Genomic DNA, 14,951 nt, shown 5'->3' on the forward strand with positions numbered 1-14,951 from the left:
AGGAACATGTCATTTTGATTTCGCAGAAACATAAATCGTGAGACGACTTGCCTCAAAAACAAATGTGCGAGGCCTAGCCCATCTTTCTTTGCAGACAGGAACAAGTTTGTCCGACTGGTTCTTTCCCACGTCGATGCCCAAATAAAAACGGCGAAACACGGTGCAATTTTTGAATGCTGATCCGAGAGACACTGAGCACATTCATGACATACCATATTTTTGCGGTGAGAAATAAATTGCACACGGTAGCCCGCGAAAATACAGATAATTGCCTTCCTTGCCACGCATCAGCCTTTTCTTTTGCATTTAAAGTTTCATCTTTCCAATACGAATAAGGGTCCCGGTACGCTTGGAGAGGTACACCTAGATACATTGTAGGAATCGTTGACTACTGCAGTCGAGAGTAGTACTCTGGCGTGTCTTCCCAACTGCCGTGCCAGAAGCCATAGCTCTTTTCCTAGTTTATTAACGCCCCCGTAGACTGACAATATTTGTGGACTACATTTGTGGCTTCACAGATGCTATCTTTATCTGAACAGAAAACCGCAATATCATCGGCATAGACCAATATTTTAACATGCGCTGACTGTAGCCTGAAGCCCGTTATGTTCTCATTATTTCGGATAGCCAAGCAAAGAGGCTCAATGTAGAGTGCAAACAACAGGGGCGACATGGGACAGCCCTGCCTAACTGACGACCGCACTTGCAAGCTTTCGGTCAGTTCTCCGTTCACTATAGTTCGCGTTGTGCAGTTGGCATACGCCATTCTGACGCCGTCTGTTATTAAATCCCCAACATTGGAGTGATCCAATATGGCAAACAGCACATCATGCGACACCCGGTCAAATGCTTTTGCGAGATCCAGCTGGATCATTGCCACACGGTCACCAAGTGCGTCACAACATTCTAGTACGCTTCACGCTACGTGAATGTTCGTGGCGATGCTCCGTTCCTTTATGCCACAAGTCTGATGCGTGCCAACCAGCTTTGTTATCACACATTGCAGTCGTCTTGCCAACACTTTCATAAATATTTTGTAATCAACGTTGGTGAGGCTTATCGGGCGATAAGACCCCACCAACAAACGCTTTTCCGGCTGCTCAGTTTTCGGAATCAGTGTGATATGAGAAGTTCTTAAGGACAGTGGAACACGGTTTTGCTCGTAAGCTTCATTGATAACCTTCATAAGGAGGTGAGCTATCATTGGCTTAAACATTTTATAAAAGGACGCCCCTAATCCGTCAGGGCCCGGTGCTTTACCAGCTGGCAGAGAGTCTATTGCGTCCTCTATTTCTGCGACGCAAATTGGCATTTCTAGTCGCTCCTTTTCTTCATCATCAAGCTTGGGCATTAGAGGCAAAAATTCTGCTTCAAAATCCCCTACCATTTTTCGCGGGTGACCAAGTAGGTCTTTGAAATGACCGGCAATTACATGTTTGATAACACTGCCATCCGACGAAACATCATTCCCACTTCGTATTTTCCGTATTTCCTTACGGCTCGCGTATCGCTTTTCGTCCGATAAAGCACGCTTTGTAGGTGCTTCAGCGGCCCACAGCTTCTCAGACCGTGCGCGAATAACCGCCGCTCTGTACTTATCTGTATCTAATCTTTCCAACTGTATCTTGATGCTCCTTAGTTCTTTGGAAAATGTACCTGGTTGAGCGCATTCTATACCAGTAAGGAATTCTAGTTGCTCACACAGATGTTTTTCGTTTTGTTTCTGTTCATATCGCAGTTTACTACTTTTTTTCAATTGCCTTCAGTTTTACTGCCTGTTTAAATTCTTCCCAGCCCACGGCAACACTTATCGGCTGCTCTGCGAGCAACCTTTTTAGCTCCTCCTCAACGTCCTTAACATAACCCTTGTCCTCAAATAATTTCGTGTTGAGTTTCCATAGGTCCCAATTAAAGCTGTTTTTGCTTTGATTTCTGCCGAAGTTTGCAATCACTAGACAGTGATCACTAAAGCAAACTGATCTAACCTCATACGATGTACACAGCGGCACTAATTCAAGCGATACATACAACCGATCAAGTCGTGCGTGGCTACTGCCTTGAAAATGAGTGAATTGCAGTTGAGCAGCATTAGCAAACACACTTCCAACATCTTCCAAGTTGTGACCGTGAATAACTGAATTCAGGATCTCCGCACTCTTATCCTTCACTGTCAAGCATTTTACACGGTCTTCAGCGCGACAAACACAGTTGAAGTCCCCCAACAAAACCATGACCTTTTCACAATCTAGGTACGTCTGGAAACGTTCAAAAAACATTATTCTCTCGGAAGCTATATTAGGTGCATACACACACATAACTCTGAAGTTTACATCGTAATGTGAAAAATCAACAATCAGGAGCCGGCCACTTTGACACGAAAACAGCGACTGCACATTTATACCAACATTGTTACGCATGAAAAGGGCACAGCCGCCAGAGGAACTAACTGAATGACACACACAAACGTCGAAATGCAGTCGGAAAGCGGACACCATTCGATCTGTCGCTTCTTGGCTATCAATTTTGGTTTCTTGAACAGCTACTACGTGCAGATCGTTCTCAATGAAAAGGCGATTAAGCTGGCACTGTCGCCTTCTTGCTCCGAGGCCCCGTACGTTTATTGTAGCTACACGTAGCGCTTCAGGGAGGTTGATTTCCATGTCGAAGAAAGGAAAGGACCCTATCTCATGGTGTCTACCTAAACGACACACCCCGGAACCCCATGCCACCTCTGTATGGCATGAACTACACAAAACTACGGAGACGGTTTACCCGCCTGCCGTGTTTCTACAGGAATGTTCGGACGCGGCTTCAAGGTCGAACGCCTCATACCTGATGATTTAGTCGGCGGCTCGTCTCCGCCACTGGCACCAAGTTGGGGCACATTAGGAGCGAGTTGCTCGTGCGGCCGTTTTCCGACCGTTTGGCTGACCGCTGTACCGAGAACGTCCATGGGCTGGGTGTCGCTAACCACAGAGTCAGATAATGTCACAGCCGCACCATTCGGCACGACGGCGACGGCCGATGCAGACACTGGGGAAGACTTCTCGGGCGTTGCGCCAGCGACAGGTTGACACTCCAGTTGATCCGTCTGTGGGGCGCCCACCGTGGTCTCATGCAGCGACGATCGATACATTAGCCGCTCTCGATGCCTCCTCCGCGTCGGCTTCATCCATGAGCAGTTCGGCAGCGTCTACGCTGCTCACGGGCCCGACGACGCTGGCGTACGTCCGAGAATACTGGGTCTCGTAGTGTCTGAAGCGACGGCAGGAACCGCACCGTAGAATGCGGCAGTCACGCCGAATGTGGCCCGTGCCTCGACACCGCAGACAGAGCGGAGCCCTGCCCGCAACGACCACAAGGGCTAGCTCTCCAGCGACGTTCACCTGGTGGGGCAGGTCGTCCAGCTTCACGCCGGCATTCAACTTCAACGTTACCAGCCTCGTGGTCGAACCCTTATCCGCCACACCCTGTCCGCGCCACCGCTCCTTAGATATGTCGGTCACTTTGCCGAACGGCGCGAAAGCGAGCCGCACGTCCTCGTCCGGTACGCTGGGTAGCAGCCAATGTAGCTTTATTCGGATGTCTCGGTTCGCCGGGTCAATCACGAGGCATCGAGCAGCTTTCACTTTCAGCTCACCCATTTGCACAATCTTCTTTACGCCCACGTCATCCTTAAAGGTTACGGCCCAAACGTGGCTCATGCGGTACGCCCCGAGGGCGATAACTTCCGGCAGGAGCGATAGGGGAGCGAGCGCATCCCGGAAATCTTCCACCCGGTATGAGCGGACCCTGGTGTCTCCGTGCAAGAAAACAGTGCTTAGAACGAATCGTCCTGTAGGCAAACTAGGCAATACGACCTAGTATTCTTCACCCGATGCAAAAATCCTGTCACCGCGGCTCGACATGGCCGCTGCAGCCGCTCCAACGGAGCTCGTCATAACACGTCCATCACGCTCGGTGGCCGGAAGTGGAATACCACTGTGCTACACCCCCAGATCAACAGGTGATCTCGTCATTGGTCCCTTGAATATTGTTTCACTGCTTTCGTAATGAATGAAGCAAACAAAAATTCGTTTCACGACACGACGTGCCGCATTTACACGCACCGATTATGTAATGGGAGCCTCTGAGGCTGTGATTCCAAAGTTTATCTCTAGCAACTTTATACTTACCATTCTTCTTCAAATATTTTGAAACAAACAAAAAACGCTACGCCGGGATCCCTGGAGGTGCCGGGGTTTGAACCTGGGGCCTCTCACATGCGAAGCGAGCGCTCTACCACTGAGCTACACCCCCTTTTTTTTCGTTATTGCCGTGAAACACAGACCAAAAATACACATGATAAAACACGTGAACTACACTTGAGCTAACGCGTACGCGGCTAAAATCTTTTCAAGAGCACCAACTCATCAAACAGAGAATGCCATTGTGGCGGATCCTGCTGCATCATGAAAGTTTCGCGTATATACACAGCACTTTCAATAAAGTTTTCACGCGCAGATCGTGTATCTATATCTGCATGACGCACCTGCATTCGTGTTTTCCACAAACTATGGAGGCCAAGAAGAATAATTAAATCATAAGGTGCATCATCGTTCTCCACTGGTAGGAATCTTGTACCGTAAGGAGTTAATAGAAGTTCCTTTTTAATTGTCCTTTGGAGGGCGTCCCATAGAAAGACAGCATCCCAACACTGTAAGAAAACGTGTTCAATTGTTTCCGGTTTTTTGCACAACAGGCAATTTGTTGTCCATGGGACGAAGATACCTTTTTCATTCAGCCAGGTTTTAACAGGGAGCGTATTGGAGTGAAGTTTGAAAAGGAACGTTTTAGCTGATGGCCTCACGGGCATCTTAACTCTTTTCCAAACGTCCTGCCCTGGGCCTCCACAGTGTAATGCCCGGTAAAAAGGCTCCGGCAGCATCACGTCAATGAGATCTTTATACAGTTTTTTTCTGGGAACATTAGAAAGATAATCAAAAGAAAACCGCACTTCTAGCAACCTGCACAAAAAAACAACCTCGCGCAGGTAGCCAGTCACAGTACCAGGCATATTTTCACATGACACAATCCATTCAGGGAGCGGCCTCTGCAATCGCACTTGCATCACAGTTATTAGAAAGGTATCTTTTTGATCACGGAGGAATATAAATCGCGAGACCCCCTGACGCAAGAACAGATGTGCAAGGACAAGCCGGCCCCTTTTAACAGAAATAAACAAATTCGTCCGGGCGGTTTTTTCGCATGTGGATGCCCAAATAAAAACAGCAAAAACGCGGTGCATTTTCTGAATTGAGGTTCGTGAGATACACAACACATTTATGAGGTACCACAGCCTCGAAATAAGAAAAACATTGCAAATAGAAGCGCGCGAAAACATTGACAATTGCCTTCCTTGCCGCTCATCCGTTTTTTCTTTCACTCTGGATGTTTCTTCCACCCAGTGCACGTTGGGATCTTGATAACATTCTAAAGGCACGCCTAGATATCGTGTTGGGAGAGCAGACCATCGCAGCTTACAGAAGAAATCAGGTGTCACGTCCCAATCAGCGTGCCAAAACCCAGAGCTTTTCTCCCAATTGATCTTGCACCCGGTTTGATCACAAAATGTTTGGACGACACCAGTGACTTCACAGATGCTCTTTCTAGTTGCACAAAAGACTGCAATCTCATCAGCGTATGCTAGCATTTTCACGTGTGCTGATTGCAGCTTGAATCCTAAAATGCGATCGCAATCAATGATAGCCAAGCAAAGTGGCTCTAAATACAGTGCAAAAAGCAGGGGTGAGAGCGGGCAGCCCTGCCTTACTGATGACCGTACTGCGATGCTGTCAGTCAGTTCACCATTCACAATAATACGGGTCGTGCAGTTCGCATAAGCCATTTCAACACCCACCCTCCGCTATGACGTCACCAAGGTTAGAATGCTCCAAAATGGAAAAAAGAATTTCGTGAGAAACACGGTCAAAGGCTTTCGCCAAATCTAATTGCATCATGGCTATCTGGCCACCGAGTGCATCAACGCATTCTAATACGGTTCTTGCGACATGTATATTCGTGGCCCTTGATGCGGCACGTTTGATGAGGCCCAACCAATGTTTTTATTACGCTTTGCAGTCTTTTTGCTAAAACCTTCATGTACACCTTATAGTCAACATTGGTGAGGCTTATCGGTCGATATGACCCCACCAACTGTCGTTTCTCCGGATCATCTGTCTTGGGTATTAGAACAATGTGCGATGTAGAGAAAGACAATGGAACAGTATTACGTTCATAAGCTTCAGTGATTACACAGAGCATAAACTGAGCCGCATACTGCTGAAAAGTTTTAAAGAATGCGGCGCTTAGACCATCCGGCCCAGGGGCCTTCCCAGGTGTCAGGTCATCTATTGCAGATAGTATCTCCTCCAACGTTACCGGTGTTTCTATGCGCGCTTTACTTTCGTCATCCAGTGCAGGCATCAGTCTTAGAAAATCTGTTCGAAAAACGCCTACAGTCTCAAGCTTAGCGCTAAGCAGTTCTTCGAAGTGCTCTGTTACCGCACGCTGAATATCTTTAGCATCTTCAGTGATATGGCCGGCATATCTTATACTCCTTATTTCTTTCTGGCAGGCCTATCCTTTCTCGTCTGCTAGCGCTCGTTTTGTCGGTACTTCTCCAGACCAAAGTTTTTCAACCCTTGCACGTATACCAGCCGCTGTGTATCTTTCACTGTCGATTGTTTCCAACTCACTTTTTATCTCTCGTATTTTACTGGCGAAATGCCCTGGCACTGAACTTTCCATGCTCAAAAGAAACTGGAGTTGTTCATTCAGTTATTTTTCTTTTTCTTTCTCTTTATGCCGCACCTTACTGCTCTTTTCTATGGATTTCAATTTGACCCACTCTTTCAAGCGGTCCCATTCCGCTGCAAAACTTACTGGTCGCATAGCAAGACGATTTTCAAACTCGGTCTTAACTTCCATAAGGAACTCTTCATCGGCGAGAAGCTTGGCATTCAGTTTCCATAGGTGCCAGTTAAAGCGCGATTCTTTCCTTTCCTACCAAACACTGCACTCACGAGACAATGATCACTGAAAGACACAGGCTTGACCTCATATGCAGTACATAGGAAAACAAGATCAACCGGGGCATACACCCTGTCCAATCGAGCATGGCTATCTCGCTGAAAGTGCGTGAACCCTGGCTGGTTTCCAGTGGAGAACACACTGCCAACATCCTCAAGGCCATACTCATGCACAAGTGCATTCAACAGCTCGCAGCTTCTGTCTGTTCGTGGTTTACACTTCGCCGCTCGGTCCACAGCTGAGCACACACAGTTGTAGTCACCAAGTACAAGCAAGATTTTGTCAGTCTTCAACCACAATTCAATAGACTCAAAAAACGATCCACGTTCGCATTTTGAATTGGGAGCATACACACACACAACACGCCAGAATAAATTACAGTAGGTAAAATCAGTAACCAAAAGCCGACCACTTGGACAGGCAAAAACGAACTCTACGCTTACTCCCAGCGTGTTACGTATAAATAAAGGGCATCCACCCGATACACCAACAGAATGACATACACACACATAAAAGTTTGCTTGAAATGAAGCCACCATACGGTCAGTGCTTTCATGGCTCTCAATCTTCGACTCTTGCACAGCTGCTATATCTATATCATTATCCATAAAGAGGCGACTGAGCTGGCATTGTCGCCTTCTCGCTCCCAGCCCTCTGACATTCAAAGTAGCTACGTGTAACGGCGAATTAAGCTTAAGAGTCATGAATTAGAAAGAGACGCCCGTACCAGCATGGTGCCTACCTTCATGGTTGCGTGGCCTCCGCTTCTGAAGAACAGCGGCGTATGTGTGCACGTAATGTCCTCCCAGCAGAACATCGGGCTGCATTCAAACGAAGTCCAAGCACCGTCTTTCATTTTTTTTCCACAAACGCCCCTCTTGGTTGCAGAATGTTCCTGACGCTGGTCGGTAGGCAGCCGACCCACAAATCGTTCAGGACACCACAAAACTACGGAGGCGATTTCCCAGCCTGCCGCGTGTCGGCTGAGAAGTTCGACTTCGGTCTTAACGTGGCTCTTCGGATGCCAGAAGTTTTCGGCGGCGGCTCACCACAAACGCCGCCTGGCGGCTGAGTCCCCTCGACGCTTTCCTCGTGTGGACGTTTCGCGGCAATAATGGCTGCTGTCTCCGGCCCAACCTCCATGGCATCAGTACAGGGAGGCTCAGTACTGAGATTCTCCTCAGCGTCAGAAAAATTGATTACATCTTCTGATGCTTCCTTTGACGCGCCTTCATGGTCCTGTGACGGATCTTGAAAGGCTTTCAGAGTTTCATTCTCTTGACTGGGCACCGTCACCTTATGCTTTGTTAAAACAGTCATGGAAGGCGCGTCCTGTTTTGTTGACTGACCTCTAATGTCATCAGCCTCCTCCACATCCACCTCGTCCATTATTAACTCCGACTAATCTTCGCTGGTCCCAGGTCCGGCAATGCTAGCGTAGGTTCGTGCACACTGGCTGTCTTCATGCCCGAACCGTCGACAGGTTCCGCAGCGAGGAACCCGGCACTCTTTGCGGATGTGACCCGTACTCCGGCAGCGTAGGCACAACGGGGGTCTGCCTGGCACGATCACTAGCGCCAGCTCGCCGCTAACATTCAACTGATGCGGCAGGTCGTCGAGCTTCAAGCCAGCTTTCAGCTTCAGCGTGACGAGTCTAGTGGTGGAGCGCTTTTCTAGCATACCTTTAACACGCCAGCACTCCCGGAAAACCTCCGACACCTTTCCGTACGGCGCAAATGCAGCACGAACATCCTCGTCTGGCACGTTGTGTAGCAGCCAGTGAAGTTTGAGTCGCACGTCCTGGTTCGCCGGGTCAATCCACAAGCAGCGACCGTTTTTTACACACAGCTCACCTACACTTACAACCTTGTTCACCGCTTCAGCATCTTTGAGAGTGATGGCCCAGACGTGGCTCATCCGATACGCCCCCATTGCGATAACATCGGGTATTAGCGAGTGTTGCGCTAACGCATCCCGGAAATCTTCCACCCGGTACGGGCGGGCCCTGATTTCGGCGTGCAAAAAAACGGTATTCAAAACAAACCGACCTGTTGGCAGTGCAGGCAAAACAACCTGGTAAGTATTCTCCTGTTCAGCAGTCCTGTTACCGCGGCCTGACATGGCCGCTGAAGACGCTCCTGAGGAGCCCTGCATCCTGCGTCCGTTCACTGGCGTGGCCGGAAGCAGAATTCAACTGAGCTACACCCCCAGATTGACAGGTCATCTCGTCATTTGTCCCTTGAATATTGTTGCACTGCTTTCGTAATGAATAAAGTAAACAAAAATTCGTTTCACGACACGAGGTGCGCAAATACACGCACCGATTCTGTACTGGGAGCCTCTGAGGCTGTGATTCCAAAGTTTATCCTAGCAACTTTATACTTACCACTCTTCTTCAAATATTTTGAAACAAACAAAAAAAGCTATGCGGGTGTCCCTGGAGGTGCCCGGGTTTGAACCCGGGGCCTCTCACATGCGAAGCGAGCGCTCTACCACTGAGCTACACCCCCTTTTTTTTTTCTTTATTGCCTGACTTTAACACAAATACACCGCACTGGAACTCAAAACAACATGAACATAGGCATAATATATGTACACAAAGCTAGTTCGCGTTGCCTAACCCCCCCTGAGGGGCAGGCATTGTCATGTTAAAATTCCTTGAGCACCGTCAAAGGTTCCAGCTTTGACAGCCACTCAGGAGCACATGGTTGCAATTTAAGCCCCTCGAGCCATCGCAGCACACTTTCACGGAAATACATGCGGGCTGGCCGTGCATCTGGATCGCAGTGATAACCAACCATTCGTGCGCGCCATATACTGTGGAGGCACATTAACATAACTTGGTCTAACGGCATATCATCGTGGTTATCCAATGGCAAATACCTAATGCCATGGGAATCAAGTGGCAACTGTTTTTTTATTGTCCTTTGCAGAATATCCCACAAATATACTCCCTCCCAGCAATGCAAAAACACGTGATCTATTGTCTCTGGCTGTTTGCAGATGAGACATTGGGCCCCCCACGGTAGGAACATACCCTTTTCCTCCATAAATGATTTTACACACAAAGTACCGGTATGTAGCATAAAGAAAAACGTTTTAGCTCCCGTAGAAACTTGCATTTTCTTTACGCGTTTTAATACATTACTTCCTGTGCCTCCATAGTATAAAGCTCTGTACAAGGGCACCGGGAACACCACTTCACAAACATCCTGTATAATGTTCTCCTGTTAACATTACTTAAATACACTTTCGAAAAACGTGCGCTTAAGAATTTCACGCTCACAACAATTTCCCTAAAGAATCCAAAAAGAGAACCCGGCATACATTGAGTATAAACTACGAAATCAGGCAACGCTCGACCAAGTCTTTGTTGACACACTGTGCGCAGGAATGGATCGCTGGCATCCCTAAAAAACATGAACCGGTTGACAATCTGTCGCACAAACAAATGACCCAGACCAAGCCCCCCATGCTTCACCTGCCGGAACAAATTTGTCCGACTGCACCTCTCCCAACTCGAGGCCCAAACAAACACCGCAAAAACTCGATGCAATTTTTTCACATTTACACGGGAGCAATGCAACACTTGCATTACATACCATAACTTACTAATTAAAAACAGGTTGCAAACTGTGGCTGTTGCAAATATTGATAATTGAGCGCTTTTCCATTTCTCCATTTTATCACGGGTTTCTCTGACCTGCTCTAGCCAGTATGGCTCGCTTTCCTTGTAAAATTCCAAGGGCACACCCAAGTACATTGCAGGCGTTGTAACCCACGACACATTAGCGAAAGTGTCGGGGGCCAGCTGCCGTTCTCCGTGCCAAATTCCCAGGCACTTACCCCAGTTAACTTCACTCCCTGTGACTTTGCTAAAATGTTTTACCACATCCACTGTCCTCTTTATACTGTCTTTATTCACACAAAAAAACCGCAACGTCATCTGCGTAAGCCAGCAATTTGACTTCTGCCTCCTGCAGTCGAAAACCATCGATGTCATTGTTTTGTAGGATGCTTAAACACAATGTTTCAATATAAATGCCGAGCAAAAGAGGGCTGAGGGGGCAACCTTGGCGCACCGAACGTCGTACGTTGATGGGGGCCCCCAGTGACTTATTGACAATTAATCTCGTAGTGCAGTTACGGTACGCCAAGGCCACTCCCTCTCGAATAACAGAGCCGACATTAACATAGTCTAATATACTGAACAGAATAGTATGTGCCACACAATCAAAAGCTTTCTCCAAGTCCAACTGCAGTAACGCAACACATGCATGAGTTGCATCGCAGCATTCGAGCACACTTCTCGCTTTGTGAATGTTCTGAAAGATAGATCGCCCTTTGATACCGCACGTTTGGTGAGGGCCCACTAGTTCGCATATAACCGTTTGTAGTCTGCCAGCAAGCACCTTCATATAAATCTTGTAATCAACGTTTGTCAGAGCAATGGGCCTGTAAGACGACAACTGCCTAAGCTTATCTGGTTGGTCAGTTTTCGAAATAAGTACTGTGTGCGACGATCCGAAAGACGCAGGCAGTACCTTCAGTTCATACGCTTCATTAAATAAGGCACACAACAAAGGAGATAGCTGTTCCTTGAACGCTTTATAAAAAGCCGCACTCAGGCCATCAGGCCCGGGTGATTTCCCTGGGTTTAAATTTTCTATTGCCTGCTGCACTTCTTTTTCGCTTATTGGCCGCTCCAGTCTTTCTTTTTGTTCGTCATCAATTTTTGGCATCGCGTCAAGAAAGGATTCTTTAAATCGGTCCAAATTAACCTCTCGGGACGAAAATAGCTCTTCATAATACTCCCGGAAAGCTTTCGCGATTCCTTCGTTATCGGTTTCTGTGCGTCCTGCCCAGTCTACCTCTGCCACGTGATTTCGCCTTGCATTTGCTTTTTCTATTCCCAACGACCTTTTTGTCGGCGTCTCATCCATGGCCAATTTTTCCGCTCTCGCACGCACCAGTGCTCCGCAATAACGGTCTTCGTCATTCGGTTGAAGTCTTTGTTTGATTTTTCTAACGTCGTCCATGTATAACCCTGGCGTGTTACACTCCAGGGCTAACAATTTATCTAGCAAAGATCTTAAATGCATTTCATTTTGTTTTTCTTGAAACCGTATGCAGCTGGATTTTTCTATAGCTTTGATTTTAATTTGTTGCTTACACAGTTCCCATTCTTGACCCAGTTCGTGGGTGTCCTCCTGAAAAATCTTACCAATTTCTTCTTCTACTAGTCTGGTGAATTGCTCGTCATTCAGCAGTTTATTATTTACCTTCCACAATTCCCAATTAAAACCGCTACCTCCCTTTCTTGTTCCAATTGTACACGGAACCATGCAGTGATCTGAGTACGTTACGGCCAAAACATAATAATCCTGGCATTTTGGGGCCAGTTCTGCGGACACATAAATCCTGTCAAGGCGGGCGTGGCTAGCACCCTGAAAATGAGTATACTGAACCCGTCGCTCGCTCGTGAGACACTCTGCAACGTCTTCCAGTGCAAACTCGTCTATCAAGCGCGAAAGTACCTCTGTGCTACGATCCCTAAATGTACGATGGCTAGTTTTGTCACCGGAGCTCAGTACACAATTGAAATCTCCCGGGAAGACAAGTTGCTTATCCGTTTTTAAATACCCTTCAACAAAATCAAACAAAGCAGCCCTCTCATGAACTACCGTAGGTGCATATATACAAACAGCACGCCACTCAGCCGAGCAAAAACTATAATCGAGGACCACACCCCGACCCGACGAAAAGAAGCATGCGACTGCACTACAAGACCCGGCAACTTCTTCACAAACAGGACGCATCCAGCAGAAGTACCGACTGCATGGCTGACAACTGCGTAAAACCGCGACGTGAAACGCTGCACCATGCTCTCGGTCTCTTGTTCACCCTCGACTTTTGTCTCTTGAACTCCAACTATATCGATGTCATTTTCATTTAAAAGGCGCAGGACCTGGCTCTGCTTCCTTTTCGCTGCTAGACCTCTCACGTTAAGGGTCGCAACCTTTAGTGACAGTATATAAGCCATTTTCTTAGAGTGAAAAGAGGCCAAGAGCATGGTGCTTACCTTTCACGTCTAGCATGGCGCTAGACGCTTTCGTTGACGCCAGAGCCATGAGGTTGGACTGGCAGACCTTGTGACGGGGGCGGCTTTTCGGCAGCTCTCCTGTCCGTCGAGACATTCGGTCTTGGTTTGAAGGTCGCCCTCCTCCCTATTGGCGTTTTTATCGGCGGCTCGTTGTTGCTAGCTGCCTCTGCCTCGTTCGTCTCACTGGCGCTCCCGTCGTGGGCACGCTTCGCAGGGCCCTGGAAGTTGGTCGCTCGGCCGCTGCTCCCTTCGAGGGTCCCCCGTCTGCCCGCAGACTCCGGTAGTTCAATTTTTGAGCTCTCGGCCTCGCTCACCCTTTCTTCCTCCGACGATCCGTTACTTGGCAGTGCCACTTCCCTGTCTGGTCCCCCGAGCATCTCGTCTCCACCCCCCGGGGGCACTAACATGCCTGTCGTTGCTGCCATCCTCTCAGCCTCTCCGACCCCTTTTGCGGCCTCCCCCGTCTCTGCGACATCCATTCGGTGTTCCGTCATGTCCGCCCTCGCTGTTGGTGCAGTAGCCACTGCATACGTTCGTACGCAGTCTTCCTCGGAGTGGCCAAAGCGCTTACACGTCGCACACCGCGGAATCTTACATTCCCGCCGCACATGACCGGTCCCGCGGCAGCGCAGGCACTGCATGGGGCACCCAGGCACCACAACAAGGGCCAACTCCCCTGCTACTCTTATCTGGTGAGGCAGGTCTTCTATCTTCATCCCAGGCTTCAACTTCAGAAGCACGGTTCTCGTTGTTGAGCCCTTTTCGTGCACGCCCTGGACTCGCCACCGCTCACGGGTCACTTCGGTCACCTGACCGAAAGCCGCAAAAGCAGTACGGATATCCTCGTCCGCCACGCCATGCAACATCCAGTGGAGCCGTAGCTTCACCTGTTGGTCCTCCGGGTCAATGACGATACACCGTCGACCTTTCACTTCAAGCTCCTTGAATGCTAGCAGCCGCTTGGTTGCTTCCGTGCTGTTCAAAGTCACCGCCCAGACATGGTTTATTTGGTAAGCCCCCAAGGCCACCACGTCTGGGAGCGTACCAATCTTGGCGAGGGCGTCCCGGAAATCTTCAACCCTGAAGGGTCGCACTCGTACGTCGCCGTGCAAAAAAACTGTGTTGAAAACAACACGTCCGGTGGGCAGATGCGGCAAAATGATCTGGTATTCCTTATCGTCGTTTTCGTCAAGCCTGTTACCGCGGCCAGCCTGGGCCGCTATCGCCGCTCCGCTGGAGCACATGATTCTGCGACCGTTCACTACAATGTCCGGAAGTAGAATCCCCCTGAGCTACACCCCCATATCGTCAGGTGATCTCGTCATTGGTCCCTTGAATATTGTTTCATGCTTTCGTAATGAATAAAGTAAACAAAAATTCGTTTAACGACACGACATGCCGCATTTACACGCACCGATTCTGTAATGGGAGCCTCTGAGGCTGTGATTCCAAAGTTTATCTCTAGCAACTTTATACTTACCACTCTTCTTCAAATATTTTGTAACAAACAAAAAAAAGTTATGCCGGGATCCCTGGAGGTGCCGGGGTTTGAACCCGGGGCCTCTCACATGCGAAGCAAGCGCTCTACCACTGCTACACCCCCCCCCCCCTTTTTTTTTCTTTATTGCCTGGCTTTGACACGTATACACCGCACTGGAACTCAAAACAACAGGAAAAAAGGAATAATATATGTACACAAAGGTAGCTAGCGTTGCCTAACACCCACTGAGGGGCAGGCATTGTCATGTTAAAATTCCTTGAGCACCGTCAAAGGTTC

At 48.5% G+C, this 14,951-nt stretch overlaps 1 protein-coding gene and 2 non-coding genes across 3 annotated transcripts; all 3 read right to left on the reverse strand.

Annotated features, from left to right (window-relative positions):
* Nucleotides 1-3,113: 3,113 nt before the first annotated feature.
* On the reverse strand, nt 3,114-14,418 carry LOC146194554 (uncharacterized). The gene is made up of 2 exons (XM_084596587.1): nt 13,489-14,418; nt 3,114-3,674 (listed from the first exon to the last, which is right to left on the reverse strand). Exons 1-2 carry the CDS (start codon nt 14,416-14,418, stop codon nt 3,114-3,116), a joined length of 1,491 nt encoding a protein of 496 aa, XP_084452713.1.
* On the reverse strand, nt 4,228-4,299 carry TRNAA-CGC (transfer RNA alanine (anticodon CGC)). Its single transcript has one exon. It is a non-coding gene; the product is annotated as a tRNA-Ala (tRNA).
* Nucleotides 9,510-9,581, reverse strand: TRNAA-CGC (transfer RNA alanine (anticodon CGC)). Its single transcript has one exon. It is a non-coding gene; the product is annotated as a tRNA-Ala (tRNA).
* Nucleotides 14,419-14,951: the final 533 nt, after the last annotated feature.

Source organism: Amblyomma maculatum, chromosome 3 (genome assembly GCF_055883805.1).
Source record: "Amblyomma maculatum isolate TAMU_Amacu chromosome 3, ASM5588380v1, whole genome shotgun sequence".
Classification (NCBI taxonomy): domain Eukaryota; kingdom Metazoa; phylum Arthropoda; class Arachnida; order Ixodida; family Ixodidae; genus Amblyomma; species Amblyomma maculatum.

What these genes read in the sequence shown, in the direction of transcription:
- LOC146194554 (XM_084596587.1), bottom strand. Translation starts at nt 14,418, where the DNA reads ATGTGCTCCAGCGGAGCGGCGATAGCGGCCCAGGCTGGCCGCGGTAAC. An exon ending in GATCGTCGGAGGAAGAAAGG is followed by an intron (nt 3,675 to 13,488) that starts GTGAGCGAGGCC and finishes GTAACCTTTAAG; the next exon opens with GATGACGTGGGCGTAAAGAA.